At 53.8% G+C, this 13,993-nt stretch overlaps 1 protein-coding gene across 1 annotated transcript in view; it reads right to left on the reverse strand.

Annotated features, from left to right (window-relative positions):
* LOC138817904 (F-actin-monooxygenase MICAL3) overlaps positions 1-13,993 on the reverse strand; it is a 158,053-nt gene that overhangs the window by 25,418 nt on the left and 118,642 nt on the right. Inside the window, exons 22-27 of the mRNA XM_070008675.1 lie at positions 10,578-10,715; positions 6,023-6,136; positions 4,654-4,803; positions 4,130-4,212; positions 973-2,773; positions 528-622 (exon numbers count right to left, since the gene is read on the reverse strand). Coding sequence (XP_069864776.1) covers positions 528-622; positions 973-2,773; positions 4,130-4,212; positions 4,654-4,803; positions 6,023-6,136; positions 10,578-10,715 — 2,381 coding nt within the window. The remainder of the gene's footprint in view (positions 1-527; positions 623-972; positions 2,774-4,129; positions 4,213-4,653; positions 4,804-6,022; positions 6,137-10,577; positions 10,716-13,993) is intronic.

The following is a 13,993-nucleotide window of genomic DNA, read 5'->3' on the forward strand; positions in this document are numbered from 1 at the left end:
ACAACTAGACCTCTCTCTAATCCTCTCCCTCCTCCAGCTTCACTGTATCTGGTCCAAGCCTTGAAAACTAAAAGATTGAACAATCCCTCCAGGACAGCCACCTACGAAGGGTTTTTTAAGGGCCTCAGCAGGACTAAGGGGCAGCTCTCCCAAGCCCCAGAGGAGCGAGAGGCCTCTGGAAGCAGGGAAGTCCTCTCCGCTTGACAGACATACCAAGCAGGCAGGATGGCCAGGCCTATCCACAGCCCTTTCCCACTAGCCTCCACTCCCTTCTCCTGCTGCCGGGCCAGGCAGTGCTGCTCCACGTTGGAGGAAATAAAACCTTCCACCTGGATCTGACCTCTCCACAGGAACGCGTTCAGAGGGCCTGAGGAAAGACCCCTCCTGGGCTCTTCCTCCACCCGGGACTGGCTCAGCATTCCACTGTTTGAGGGGGAAGAAGGGGAGAACCTACCCCACACCACTCTCCACCTTAACTTCAGATCTCTGCCCCCTCTCCCCCAAGCCCCATGGGACTGGATCCCCACCTCTCGCTTGGATTTCTGGGAGGCCCTCTCGAGGATATCATCACTGGACAGGTCCGAGTCTTCAGAGAAACTCAGCTGGCGCCGGAGCTGCAGCTCTGCAGGGGTAAGAAGAGGCCAAGTGAGCAGCGTCCACAGCCATGGGGACAGCCGGGGAGGTCAGGAGAGCTTTACTCTCAGTTTAAGTGATTCTCTCCCACAGGAGGTGCAGTCAACACTAGATAGACACCTCCTTGTAAGACCTCCCAGCAAGACGCCCTCTGCCCTCCCCCTCAGCCAAGTTCAAGCAGGCTTTAGATCTATCTTGTCAGAGAGGAGTGATGTGCTCCAGACACCACAGCGTGGCTCTCTTCTCTCCCAAGAACCCTTGTGGGGGCAGCAGGTGGAAGCAGATCTTGAGGGAAGTCCTCACACCTACCCTGCCAGGGTCTGTGGGAGGCTGGCATACCTGCTCTCACAACAGGAGACAGCCCGTGTCTGCCCGAGTCTGCGGTGGCACCGCTGGACGGGGTGCTGGAGCAGGACTTCTCATCGCCCCTCTTCTTCTTGTCCTTCTTGTACCCAGAGAAGACCGACTTCCACAGGGACTTGGGCTTTGTGGCTGCTTCTTCCAGGAAACTGGGGCTGGGTTTCTCTGGGGGCCGTCCCTCCCCTTTGGACTTCTTCTCTTTCTTATTTCTGCGTGGGGAGAAGAGGGATGACCTCTTCTTGCTCTTCCCGCTGGAACCCTCAGATGAGGTGACAGAGCCATCTGGACCCCCTGAGTCTGACGGAGGGGAGAGAACCTCCTCACTGGTGGCTTCGTGCTTCAGGGTCGACTGCTCAGACGCTCTGAGGCCCAGGTGAGTGGGGGACTCAGACCTGGGTTCCTTGCCCTTGGAGGATGCCAAGGGCGCCATCCGGGATCTGGAGGCCATACCCGCCATCTCCATCCCCTGCATCCTGCTCAGCTGCTTGACCATGGCATCTCTCAGCGCCTGGCTCTTCACGGACTTCTCCCGGGCTCGCATGCGCTCCTCGGCCAGCTCCTTGGCTTCGGCAGAGACCTGGGGCAGCCCCCTCTTCTGGGCCTGGCCCCGGCTCTCCACAGGAGGCAGCTGCCCGTTCTCTTTGGCCAGGGGCCAGCAAGAGGGTGGCGTGAAGAACTTTTCCTGCCCACTTGAGTCCTCTGTCTTATCGTCGTAAGTGTCCTCCACGTCGTCAGCAAAGGGGATCTCATCCACACTCTCCACAAATGACTTGCGCACCTCCTCCCTGGGAGGCTGGGCTGGCTCCCGTGGGGGCCGCATAAATGGGGCGGGTGGAGGGGGTGGGATGACCGAGGCCTTGGGCTGGACCTCTCTACACTCCAGGGTCTGGTAGGGCTTCCTTCGCAAAGTTGCAGGCTCCTCGTCGGGAGGTGGGGGCGGAGGTGGGCTGGAAGGCGGGGTGAGCATGGTGGAATCTGAGGTGTTGAAGCTCTGGCTGCCCAAGGTTTTCATGTTGGAAGAGCTGCCATGGAGGCCCAGGCCGGAGCTGCTGGACAGGTCCTTGCGCTCCTCCTGGGAGCTCCTCAGCTCCCGGTCAGGGGACTTGGGAGTCAGCAGGGATGGCTGATCACTTGCTAACTTTGGAAGGCCCAGCCTTTTAGGTACAGGTGGGGGTTTCAGAAGATGGAGCCCCTCGTCCTGAGGAGACTTTTCCACAGAGTAGGACTTTAGGGACACTGGCTTCAGGGCTGGTGAGGGGAAGCTGGGCTCGGGCCCTTTGTTCCGATCCACGGGTGTGAGCCCAAGGCTACGGCGGATCTCTGCACTCTTCATCCAGAACTCCTCCACCAGATCACTCCTTCGTACGGGCTCATCCGCCGCAAGAGGGCTGCCCAGTCTGTCCTTGGGGTCACCTTGGCTCTTTACAGGGAGAGGGGCTCGAGGGGTGGATGTTTTGGTAGGAACAGGCTGGAAGCGTATGGGGGACTGGGTGGGGGAGGGCACAGTGGTCTCTGAGGAAAGCTGGGGCTGAGAGCAGATGGGGAAAGGGGGTGCACAGGGAGCCAGTGGTGCCGCCAGAGCCGCTGAAGGCTGGGAGTCGGCTGGTGACCTGGCTTCTGGCAGAGCCATGGGCTGTGATCGGATGGGAGAGTGTGCTGCCTTCGGATCTGCAGAGGCTCCGGCTTTGGGCTTCTCTCTGGAGAGTAGAGATGGAGGGAAAAGGTGCTCCTCGGGGGCTCTCACCTTGGTGGCAGCAGAGACCGGTGAGATCTGGGTTCCCTACAGAGAAGAAAGACAGAAGCTGCTAAGAAGCCAGAGCTTCCCTGGCCAGCAGCAGCCCCCAGGGAGTACGGCCTCTCACAGGGCCGGTGTGGTGTGGAGATAGACTCCTCTCTCTGTCCTTTGAGCTATTATTTGAAAGGCTTCTCATTTTCTGGTCTACTTGTTCCCTCTTTAGAATCCTTCCCCTTGGTTTGAATAGACAGGGTTTGGGTCATCTCAAACACATCTAATGAGCTTGTCCACTGACTCGAGTCCTGGCCAACGCAGCTAATACACTCAGCTTCCAGCCTTGTTCAACCAGATATTGGTGGTCCCTACTGGCCCACCGTGGGGCCAGCAGTGAGGACATTTAAAATGATCACTCAGCACAGTATGCAGACCACAGTGTCCTTCCCAAGAAGCTCAGAGGCGCAAGGCTCTGGCGTCACGGTGGCCTCTCGGGTCAGTCATGTCTGTGCTGGCTGGTATTCAAAGGCCCAGGCCTGTTGTCTGTCCACGCCACGCTCCCCCTTGGCCTTCTAGATCCTATTTCCCAAACCACATTTCAGAAACTGTTGGGACACTGCTGAGCTGTATTTATGGAATACCACAGGCAATCTGGGAGCCTGCATGTATGTGTGGAGGGTACAGTACTTTTTTCTTTTCTCTTCTCTTCTCTTCTGGTACTAGGGTTAGAACTCAGAGCCCACACACTTGCTCAGCTCAAGCCACTTGATCCACACCCTCAGCCTGGCTTTTTGCTGGTTATTTTGGGGACAGTCTGACTTTTTTTTTTAACCTGGGCTGGCTTTGAACTGTAAATCTCTAGTGTGAAACACTGGAGCCTGGCCTTGGCAACATATGCTTATGTTAAATAGTCATGCATTTATTTTAACACAAGATGTGTCTATCAGAATAAATCCATGATCCTACAATTTATTATTATTATTATTACTATTATTTTGTTGGTCATGGGGCTTGAACTCTAGGCCTGGGCACTGCTGTCTCTGAGCTTGTCAGCTCAAGGCAAGCATTCTACCACTTGAGCCACAGCGCCACTTCCAGGTTTCTGGTGGTTATTGACTTTGAACCGTGATCCTCAGATCTAGCTTCCTGAGTAGCTAGGATGACAGGCGTGAGCCACCAGCGTGCCCAGCTGCTTTCATTAGAACTTACCTTTTCTATTCATACCAAGGACCTGAATTAGAAGCCAAGGCCACTCCTATTGTCAACAGCTCTACTTGGCACAAAGTAAAAATTTTTTTTCTTCAGATGAGGAAGATGGTAGGCTGCTTCCCCTAAGACAGGCCTTCCCCCTTGCTTCCCCTTGGGGCCATCAGTTCCTGGTCACGCACAGCGGCCCCGTAGCCTCACCTCGACCACGGGGCTGTGGGCTGGGGTGAGCAGAGCAGCCTGTTCCTGAGGAGAGTGGATGGGGCTGGAGACCTGGGAAGGACCTGAAAGGAGAGGTCACAGTCATGTCAGGAGGAAGTCGGCCCTCAGAGATGCACTCAATGTTCAAGTGGGGACCCCTTCCCCCTCCTTCCTGGGCGCTGCAGGCAGACAGAGGCTCAGAGAGCCAATTGCTCCATGCCCTGGCTGTTCTGATGGCACCACCAAGCACCCCCGTCCCCCCCCCCCCCCGTGCCAGCATGGCCGTCGGAACTCCAAGCGGGTCCGCTCAGCTTGGAGCTCTCACGACCCTCTCATGACCCCAAACAGTACAAGGAAAGGTGCTGCAGGCCAGGCATTTGCAGAGTCCTGTGGCATGGGGTAGGAGGGGGAGCAGGGAGTGGAGGAAGGGAGGGGCAGCGGCCCTGGCCTGCCCCACCTGCCTGGCTCTGTGATCCCCACAGCACTGGGGACACTGTGTCTCCGGCCAGTGGCAGCAGACCCACCTCTCTCTTGTTGCTTTGGTAAGGCAGGTAGCTCCTCATCCTCCTCGTTCTCTGATACTCTCAGCTCCAGCTCTCCTTCTGCCTCTGTCGGGTGTGGCACCCGAAGCCCTGCTTCAGCGTCAGATGGGATGTCATCAGACCAGTGCTGATCTGGAGACAACAGACACAGATTAGCACTCGTCTCTGAGCAGCGCTGTGCTGCTCAGAAGGCTGAGATTTATGACAAGAGGCAAACTACCAGCCAGGTACCAGTGGCTCACACCTCTCATCACAGCTACTCAGGAGGCTAAGATCTGAAAGGAATGCCTGTCAGACCCTAATGTCCAATTAACCACCAGAAAGCTGATGGTGGAGCTGTGACTCAAGTGGTAAAGCGCTAGCCTTGAGCAAAAATGCTCAGGGACAGCACCCAGGCCCTGAGTTCAAGCTCCAATGGCAAACTACCCCTAATGCCTTCTCCTATGAGCTTGATGAAAACAGCCAAAAGCAACAGGAAACTGGCTGGCCCTCCAGAGGCCAGTACGGAGGGAAGAGCCAACCAGAACACACCTGTGACTTGAGGCTCATTGAACGATGCAACCCTTCTCACCCTGTGCACCTGATTCTCCCTATTTAACCTGAGGCCAACGTCAGCACCCGTGAAGATGGCTGAAGATGCATGAAGTGCTGTCTTCCATCTTTCTCTGCCCTTCACATGTCTCTTGATTTGGCACATGGGGCTGAGCAGCTGGACCTAACATGGGGATTGGTTCTGGGGTCTAAAAACCCAGTTTCACCATGACAGGAAGAAAAGCTTTTGGTGTGCACAGGGATGGTAGGCCTTGCTTCCTGAACTCCACTTCCCTCCCCTTTTGCCAAACTGTCTACAGCCTAACACCACGGCCAGGTCTGTAACTCCCTCAGTCTAGTCCCTGCCCTCAACCAATGAGACTGCAGTTCTTTTTTGGTTGGTTGTGGAGCCTGAGCCTGGGCCTGGGCGCTGTCCCTCAGCTCTAGAGCTCAAGGTGAGCGCTCTAACACTTGAGCCACAGTGCCACTTCCGGCCTTTTCTGCTTATGTGGTGAGGACTTGAACCCAGGGCCTCATGCATGTGAGGCAAGCACTCTACCACTGAGCCACCTTCCCAGCCTGAGACAGCAGTTCTTACAATTCTTCAAATGCCCTCTAGCCCTCAGCTGCCAAGTTCCAGCTCAGAACCACAATGATGTACAACCTCTGTGAATGTAGGCTACGCTTTCGACAGGGAAGACGAGACTTCCAAGTCGAGAAGCCCTATGGGCTGCCTCCTTGAGCTTTCACTGTAGATTGTTTGGGTATTTCTGGTCTTGGCCTGCAGGGAGGAATAGGAGTGGAGGCCGAGGCTCCGTACCGTCATCTAGCTCAGCACCAGTGTCTCCGGGGTCCCCATCCTCCACAGCCTCCCCTTCTGTCTCTGCTGGCTCGGAGTCTGCGTCCTCCTCCAGGTCATTCTCGTCCAGTGGGGCTGTAAAGCAGAGATGTTCAAGAACAGGAAGAAACGAATGGACAGATGGGTAGACGGCCTGCACAGGGGGAGAGAACTGCTTTTTGCAGGGCAGCCATGAGATGGCCGTAGGAAAGAGGGAGGAGCCCCTCCCACAGAGGGTGGGGGCACTCCAAGCAGCACAAGAAGGGTCCAGGCCACTGCTCCATTTGAGTAGGGCAGAGTGAAGAGAGGAGAGCCCTTCCTCCTCCTCCTTCCAGGCCCCGTCCTCTCCTCCCCTGCAGGCTGCCTCAAGTCTGTGCCCATCAGAGGGGAAGCTGCTGTGGGACTGTTGGAAGTTTAGAATGATAGCTTCTATCGCCAGTACCTGTGAGCCAGCACTACGCTCAGAATTTCATAAGCCTGGAGCACTTATTTCTCATCATACACAGTTGGATGGACCACTCTTACTGTGTACTTTGGAGTAAGGAAGTCGATGCCTGACAGTTCAGGTGACTTGCACAGGACCCTGCTGCTCAATCTAGTCACTGTGGCACGTGCAGGGGTGCGGGAAAGCTTGGGGGAGCTCCTGAGGGCCTCACCCTTCCCTGGAAGAGGCTGCTGCTATTCTCGGAGTTGAGGGGATAGGTGAGGGGATCTGTAAAGTTCCCTTTCCAGACTGGAGTAGCCCTTCAAGGCTGCAAAACTGCCCCGCACCATGGGCACTGCCTCACTACAGCCTCTGCCTCATGTGTGAACGGGCTGGACAGGGCCACTCCAGATCGCAAGAACTTCCCTTTGGTGACCAGGAGGTGACACCTTAAAGGTGCTGGCATGTTTTATTGACTGAGATGATGTTGGTGTTCACTCTTCTACATTTCCTTGAAGTATATTTATATTTAATGCACAATGTGTAAGATGATGGTTCAAATCTATGAAGAACTCGTGAAATTAAACTGAACAATGGGAAACAGATTTAGAATAGAATACAGTCCTGGTTGAGGTGTTCCAAGGTAAGTTCTATGTTGGCAGTTAATGCCACCTGCCACTGAAATACCAGGGCAGCCAAGGGAGCTGTCAATGACAAACTGCTCTCCTATAATAATGGCATTTCTACAGGATTAACCCCCCCACCTGCTTTTTTTTCTTTTGATCATGGGGCTTGAACTCTGGGCCTGGGAGCTATCCCTGAGCTCTTCAGCTCCAGCTCTTCAGCTCAAGGCTAGCACTCTACCACCTGAGCCACAGGGCCACTTCGGCTTTTCTGTGTTTTGTCGTGCTGAGGAATTGAACCCAAGATCTCATGCATGCGAGGTGAGCACTCTACCACTGAGCTACCTTCCCAGCCCCACGATTAAAACCTTTTGAGCAATCGTACTGAGGTTGGCCACTCACGGAGGACAGTTAATTGAAGAGCAAAGAACAGGACCTTGGAGGCACAAACACCCCACCAAAAAACAGCAATTGGTCTGGGTCCAGACTTGAGCTGTAGGCCAAGGCCACAAGCTCATCGTCAGAACAAAACGTCCAGTGGGAACAGAACCCTGGCTCATCAGACATTCTCTGGTGCTGATGTGCCTGAATGATCAACCAGCAAGTGCCTGGCACCCAGGTGGCGATTTTATGCTCTGCCTGATAAGTAAGCTGGAAGAGAGCACACAGAAGGTCAGTCCCTGGACTCCTGGCTGCCCCTGCCTGCTGGGTTGGCCAGTTCCTCTGCTCTTCACGCGGGTCTCCCACTTGGAGCTCCTACTAAGAAACACTGGCCGTGGAGTCAAAAGGGAGGAGGTTCTAACTCCTTGGGGCACCTTGGAAGGAACGGTCACATACGAAACAACAAACATGAGCGCTATCACTGAAGCAGCGGCAGCAGCCGGTACTGAAAGAGACGCAGCCTGAGCGATGGAACCGGGGGGTGGAGTCCAAGTGGAGAAGGAGCGCAAGGTGCTGGAAGCGGCCACACGGGTGAGGAGCACGCTGCAAAGCCAGTATTTGTGTTTATTTCAGCTGCCAGCTGAGGGACCTTCCTTCTTAGCCTTGTCCCCGGCTCTGTGCTCTGTCCCCCACGCTGATGGCTCAGGGGGGCTACACTGGATGCCAGTGAACTCCCATGACGCGTGTCTCCTGCCTGCGGCTAGCAGCTTGGTAAGAGCCTGTGGCAGAGATCGGCTGATGCCAGTCCATCCCAGAGGGACTGTCCAGGTGATGCTCGGAGCACATGTGCAGGATCCTCGGTCGGTGTGATGCTGGGGTGGAGATGGAGACTGCACAGCGCTCAGAGCACCAACTACCCTTCCTGAAGAAACGCATTTCCCAAAGAACTCAGGGAGGACCAGCAAGGGCTCTAAGTACTTAAAGACACGGTGGCTATGTGGGGCCAGCAATGGAGCCACGCGCCGGTTCTCAGTCTGCCCTCTGCCCTCCCCTGTGCTCTGGCAAATTTCTCTACAGCTTTCCTGAACTTGAACTCAAGGCCTCGTGCTCTTGCATGCCTGTTCTACTCATGGCTGGCATTCTACCGCTTGAGCCATCCCTCCAGTCAAGTTTTTTTTTTTTGCTTTTTGCAGATTAATTGGAGATACAATCTCTCGGGCTTTTCTGCCCACGTTGGCTTCGAACTATAATCCTCAGATCTCAGCCTCTCCCCGAGTCGCTAGGATTACGATAGAGCTGAGCCCCCAGCACCTCAGCTCCTTCCCGAGTTTCGACTTGCTCCCTTCTCCGGCACTTGACTTGGGCAAGCTTCTAGAACACTATCTATTCCTCTGCCTTCACAGTCAGTTGTTACACACACTTTGAACCTCAGTGCAAAAGGTTCCCTCAGCTCCGGCCTTTCCCCCCACGCCCTATCCATCAGCCAAGGTGCCTCTCTGTCCTAGCTCATGGTGGGTCTGTAGTCGGCCTGGGTGGGAAGTGCCTGGGTCCATGCAAGGGGGCCGGCCTGACCAGCCATGCAAGTGCCCCACCCCGCTGGCTCCGCCCTCACATGCAGCGGCCACAGGACCACCGTCCTGGTGTTAGGGCACCAGCAGAGCTGCCTAGAGAGAGGTTACGGTGAGTGGGGCGGGGGCAAACATCACCAGACTACCTCCGGAGACCGTCTCCAGCCAGGCCTGCACTGCTGCGCGGCGTACGGAAGGAAGGCCAGGCACTGAATTTAAAACAAACGATAAACGTGGAGTTAACACGGCAGTCCGTTCCCAGTGAGGAGGAGCTGAAGTCAATGGACAGAGCCTGTCTGGTACTGAGGACTGCCGGTGTGCTGCTGGCCTGTGCAGTGGACACTCTGGACAAGGAGAAAAGAGAAAGCCAAGGAGGGGTTGGGGGGCAAGAGGGGCCCAAGGGTGCAGACATTCCGATCCGTCCCGATCTTGCAGGCAGCCTGATGCCTGGTAAGCAGGGTCTCTTTCCACAGCTTGTGTACATCTGCTCTCTACAGTGGTGGGAAAGCCATTAACAGAGGTTGGTGTTGTCTACCTGCAAAGATTTGGAGCTGGAGAGGGTGAAAGTCCAACGGGAGAATGAGTCCAGCGTGGGGCTGTGAGCGGGCTCTGGATCAATACACTTGCACGTGACAAGGCCAAGGTCCCCTGTTTAGAAGAGGTGGCTGAGGATCACACGCGGCCACCACTCCTCATTGAGCTCCTTGGTTTACTTTTACCGCTATTCACCATGGTGCACACCTTTAGTCCCATCTGTTCTGGGGGATTAAGCAAGAGGGTTGCCAGTTCAAGAACAGTCTGAGCAGCTTAGTGAGACTTTGTCAAGAAGAAGAAAAGAAGAAGGTCTGGGTGCTGGTGGCTCTCGCCTGTAATCCTAGCTACTCTAGCTGAGTAGACTAGCTGAGATCTGAGGATCATGGTTCCAAGTCAGTGAGGCAGGAAAGTCCATGAGACTCTTATCTCCAGTGAACCACCAGAAAAACCAGAAGTGGCGCTGTGGCTCAAAGTGGTAGAGCGCCAGCCTTGAGCTGAAGAGTTCCGGGACAGCGCCCAGAGTTCAAGCCCCACAACTAACAACAAAAAGGAAACAAAAAAAAAAGAGGAAGATGAATTATTTGTATTTTACTGGGAAACAGAAATAGACTATCCAATCTAATCTTTGACTCAGAGACTTTAGGGGCTTCCCTGATAGACATCTCATCTTAATTTCATTTCTAAATATGTGTTCTTCCCAACACAATTACAGGCAGACATCCCCCAGAGAAATACCTTTTCTCTTCAGAGGAGTGTTCTAACAGGGTGGATTACTGAGTTTTACAGGTCAGGATCACTTTACTGTTTTGTATCCATGGATTAAAGCCTGTCCTTGACTGAGCAGCAGGGAAGTGGTCCTGATTTAACATCAGAAAAATGCAAAATTCTGGTGCTTCTTATTCTTTGGTCAAACCGCAGCTTTGTCCCTACAAGGAAGGGTTTTCTGCAGCAGAAGGAGTGGTGAAGTGCTTCCGAAGTACACTGGGACCTGGCCTCGTGGCAGTTACCTCTGGAAGTGGAGGACTCTGAGGTGGGGACCGTTCTCTCCTCCTCCTCCTTCCCACGAATGTGTGTCCAATGCACATCAGCCTGGATTGCCAAGGGGTCCGCTGGATTTATGATTTGCTGTAGCCTGTGGTTCCCAGCTGGTATGCAGGTGTGAGGGATGGAGGCGGTGAGAAGTGGACAGGGGGAGAAACAATGGTGGACAGAGACACAGGCAGAAACACGACAGTGGATGGAAGGAAGGAAGGAAACACCACAAGAACGGAAACGGAGAGAAAGGTTACAATATTTGCCAAGACCACTTTGAATCAGAAAGAAGTAAAAGTTAAGAAAACACACACACACATACATACCCCTTTCCACTCATTCAAGCTGATACAGCCTTTTTCCTTCCTTCCTTCCTTCCTTCCTTTCCTTCCTTCCTTCTGTGTGTCCGTGTGTCCGTGTGTATGTGTGTGTGTGTGTGTGTGACACACATGGGGCTTGAACTCAGGGCCGAGGTGTTAGCTAGTTAGCACTCTACCACTTGAGCCACAGCCCCACCTCTGGCTCCTTGAGATTAACTGGCGATAGGAGTCTCACAAACTCTGCCACTCAGGCTAGCTTCAGGTGGAAGCCTCCTGAGTAGCTAGGATTACAGGTGTGAGACACCAACATCCAGCCATTCATTTGTACTTCTAGTTTCAGTGAAGAGGACTACATACTCCAACTCCGACGCTAAAGTCTTCTTTTTCTTTCTTATGTTCTTTTCATCCTAAGCCAAATGCCAAGGCAGGAAGAACAGATGACACCTGGTCCCCTCCAGAGGTCACAAGGACTCAGATGAAAAAGCAGAAAAAAAAGCTTTCTCAAAGACACACTTTCTGTTGGTTACCCAGCAAGGTGCTTACCACCACCTGCCGGACTGACCACTTCTCTGAGAGACGAGAGGTGGGCCATTCTCTACTGAGCCACCTAACTCCAACGAGCAGAAAGGCGCTTTCTTAGTACTTGAGTTTTTATCTTTCGCAGCCAGAACTGCTGCTGGAGAGGAACAGCCTCCCTTCCCTGAACCACATGCTGCATGCTGGGTTTGTGGAAGGGACACACTCTGCGGGGGAAGAGGCCGGCACATTCTACAGAGGGGTGAACACCCCTGCTGAGAAATACAGGGCAGAAAGCAAATTCTGGGAGCAGGGTTAGAGGAGGCAGTAGCCAGGAGAGGAAGGAGAGCTCTATACTGTGAAGTACCAAACTCTGGGAGTCCAAGGGTTGAAACGCAACCAAAACTTCTCTGCTTTGTCTATGGTTGAGGTCCTGTTTCTTAAGACCCATCTAGTGACGCACTGATCCTTCTGGACATGAGATGAGGTTTTTCACAGACACGAAATTTCCTCATGACCCTTGGAATCCGACACATGGTCCCTGCCCTAGGGGACCCTGACATTAGTAGTTGGATCATGCTGGAGGAGGGTTAAGACAAAGGGACAGCCTGTGTCTTGGAGGGAGGACAGTTGTTCAGGCAGCAAGAGCAGGTACCACAGATCTGAAGGATTCTGGAGTTCCTGCCAGGAGCCAGCTTCAATCTGGGAGCGGTGCCATCCTTTCCCTCAGCCATTTTCCTGAGTGACTTGGCTCCTGTTTGGTCACTACAATGATGCTCTCTGGGCTGGGAGCAGTGAGGATGACATACAGGAGCAGAAAATACTGATCAGGGCCCGGGAGAAAACCTCTTCTCTATCAAAGTGTGTTGCTTAAAAGTTCCTGGTAGCTTGGCTCTGGTGGACAAGAGAAACTGCTTTGGGAAAAGGGTTTTTGAAACGTAAAGTTTTATCTTCCTTGATTTTCCAAGATGGAATTAAGACACACCTCTGATTGTTCAGGGAATAGCAGAGGTGTGGCTATGTTTTGAGATGGTTAATATTTTATCTGATTCAAACTAGCCAGTCTGAGCAAATTGTGAACCTGAGTTCAGCCTATCAGAGCAGAGGGGCAGGGCCTGCTCCATCCCGGATAATCAGGGCAGCTGCCTGCCTGTTCTGGGCTTGCTTGACAGATTCTTGGCTGATGGCACACTCTTCTGCAGAAGTAAAATTTGCTTTGCTAGGACAACTCTCTATTTTTTTTTTTTTTGGATCGGTCGTGGGGCTTGAACTTTGGGCCTGGGTGCTGTCCCTCAGCTCTTCAGCTCAAGGCGAGCGCTCAACCACTTGAGCTACAGCGCCACTTCCGGTTTTCTGGTGGTTTATTGGAGATAGGAGTCTCACGGTCTCTCCTGCCTGGGCTGGCTTTGAACCGCAATCCTCAGATCTCAGCCTCCTGAGTAGCTAGGATTATAGGTGTGAGCCACCAGCGTCTGGTGACAACTCTCCATTTTCTTGTCTACCGTTGTGACTCCAGTGGTTCTTGGAGAACATATGTATTACAGGTCCTCAGTGTAGACCCTGCCCTGTGCTCTAACATGGGGGCTTCGGCCCCTCATGGCACCTTTCCTAGAGTGGCTGTCTTTTTTTTTTTTGGGGGGGGGGTCCGGGTCGTGGGGCCTGAACTCTGGGCCTGGACACTGTCCCTCAGCTCTTCAGTTCAAGGCTAGTGCTCTACCACTTGAGCCACAGCACCACTTCCGGCTTTTTTCTTTTTGCTTATGTGGTGCTGAGGGATCGAACCCAGGGCCTCAGGCATGCAAGGCAAGTGCTCTACCACTGAGCCAGCGAGTGGCTGTCTCAAGATTCACAGATTCTCTCCAAGGCTTCTTTGCCTTTCTGGTACAAGATGGGGCTAAATCACATCAGTCACCGAACAGCCTGCCTGGCAGGTCAGCCAGCTCTTTCTCTACCTTTTAAAATGTGAGCTTCTCCCTGAGTTATATTCTGTCTCCCGCTAACACATACAGCCGGGGGGGATTTATCAGCAGCATGAAGTCAGCCTTCCTTCCTCTGAGAAATACTAAAGGCAGCTAAGGTGGGATGGAAACTTTGGTCATGCAATTTCCGGCATTAGAGAAGCTGCCAAGTCTTCCCTGGGTAAGGGGAACCCGGGGCAGAACCTTGAGGGTAGAGAGAGGACCACAGGCATCACTTACTCTCTACTGACGTAGACACTGCTCTCTGTGCTGGGAAGGCCGGGTATGGGGGTAGGTAGCCAGCTAGATGTGTGAAAAAAAAACCCAAGTGCAGCTATCTGGAAAGCACAGATCTTTTCGTGTGGAACCTGCTCTTGGAGATGGGTTTTGGATGGGGAGGGATCTGGGACAGAGGTGGGAAGGCGGGCAAGGTGGGTACCTTTACATGTACCCGCTGCTTCTTCCTTTGAGAGATGCTGGAGCCACTGGCCTTGCAGAAGTTCTCTGTCCCAGGGGCAATACTCCCCTTCTACAGCAGGGGGAGCCAGACACCCACCGACAGCACCAAGAATCCCACAGAGGGGCAAGTGGAGAGGG

Source organism: Dipodomys merriami, unplaced genomic scaffold, assembly GCF_024711535.1.
Source record: "Dipodomys merriami isolate MVZ:Mamm:240054 unplaced genomic scaffold, mDipMer1.0.p SCAF_703, whole genome shotgun sequence".
In the NCBI taxonomy this organism is placed as follows: domain Eukaryota; kingdom Metazoa; phylum Chordata; class Mammalia; order Rodentia; family Heteromyidae; genus Dipodomys; species Dipodomys merriami.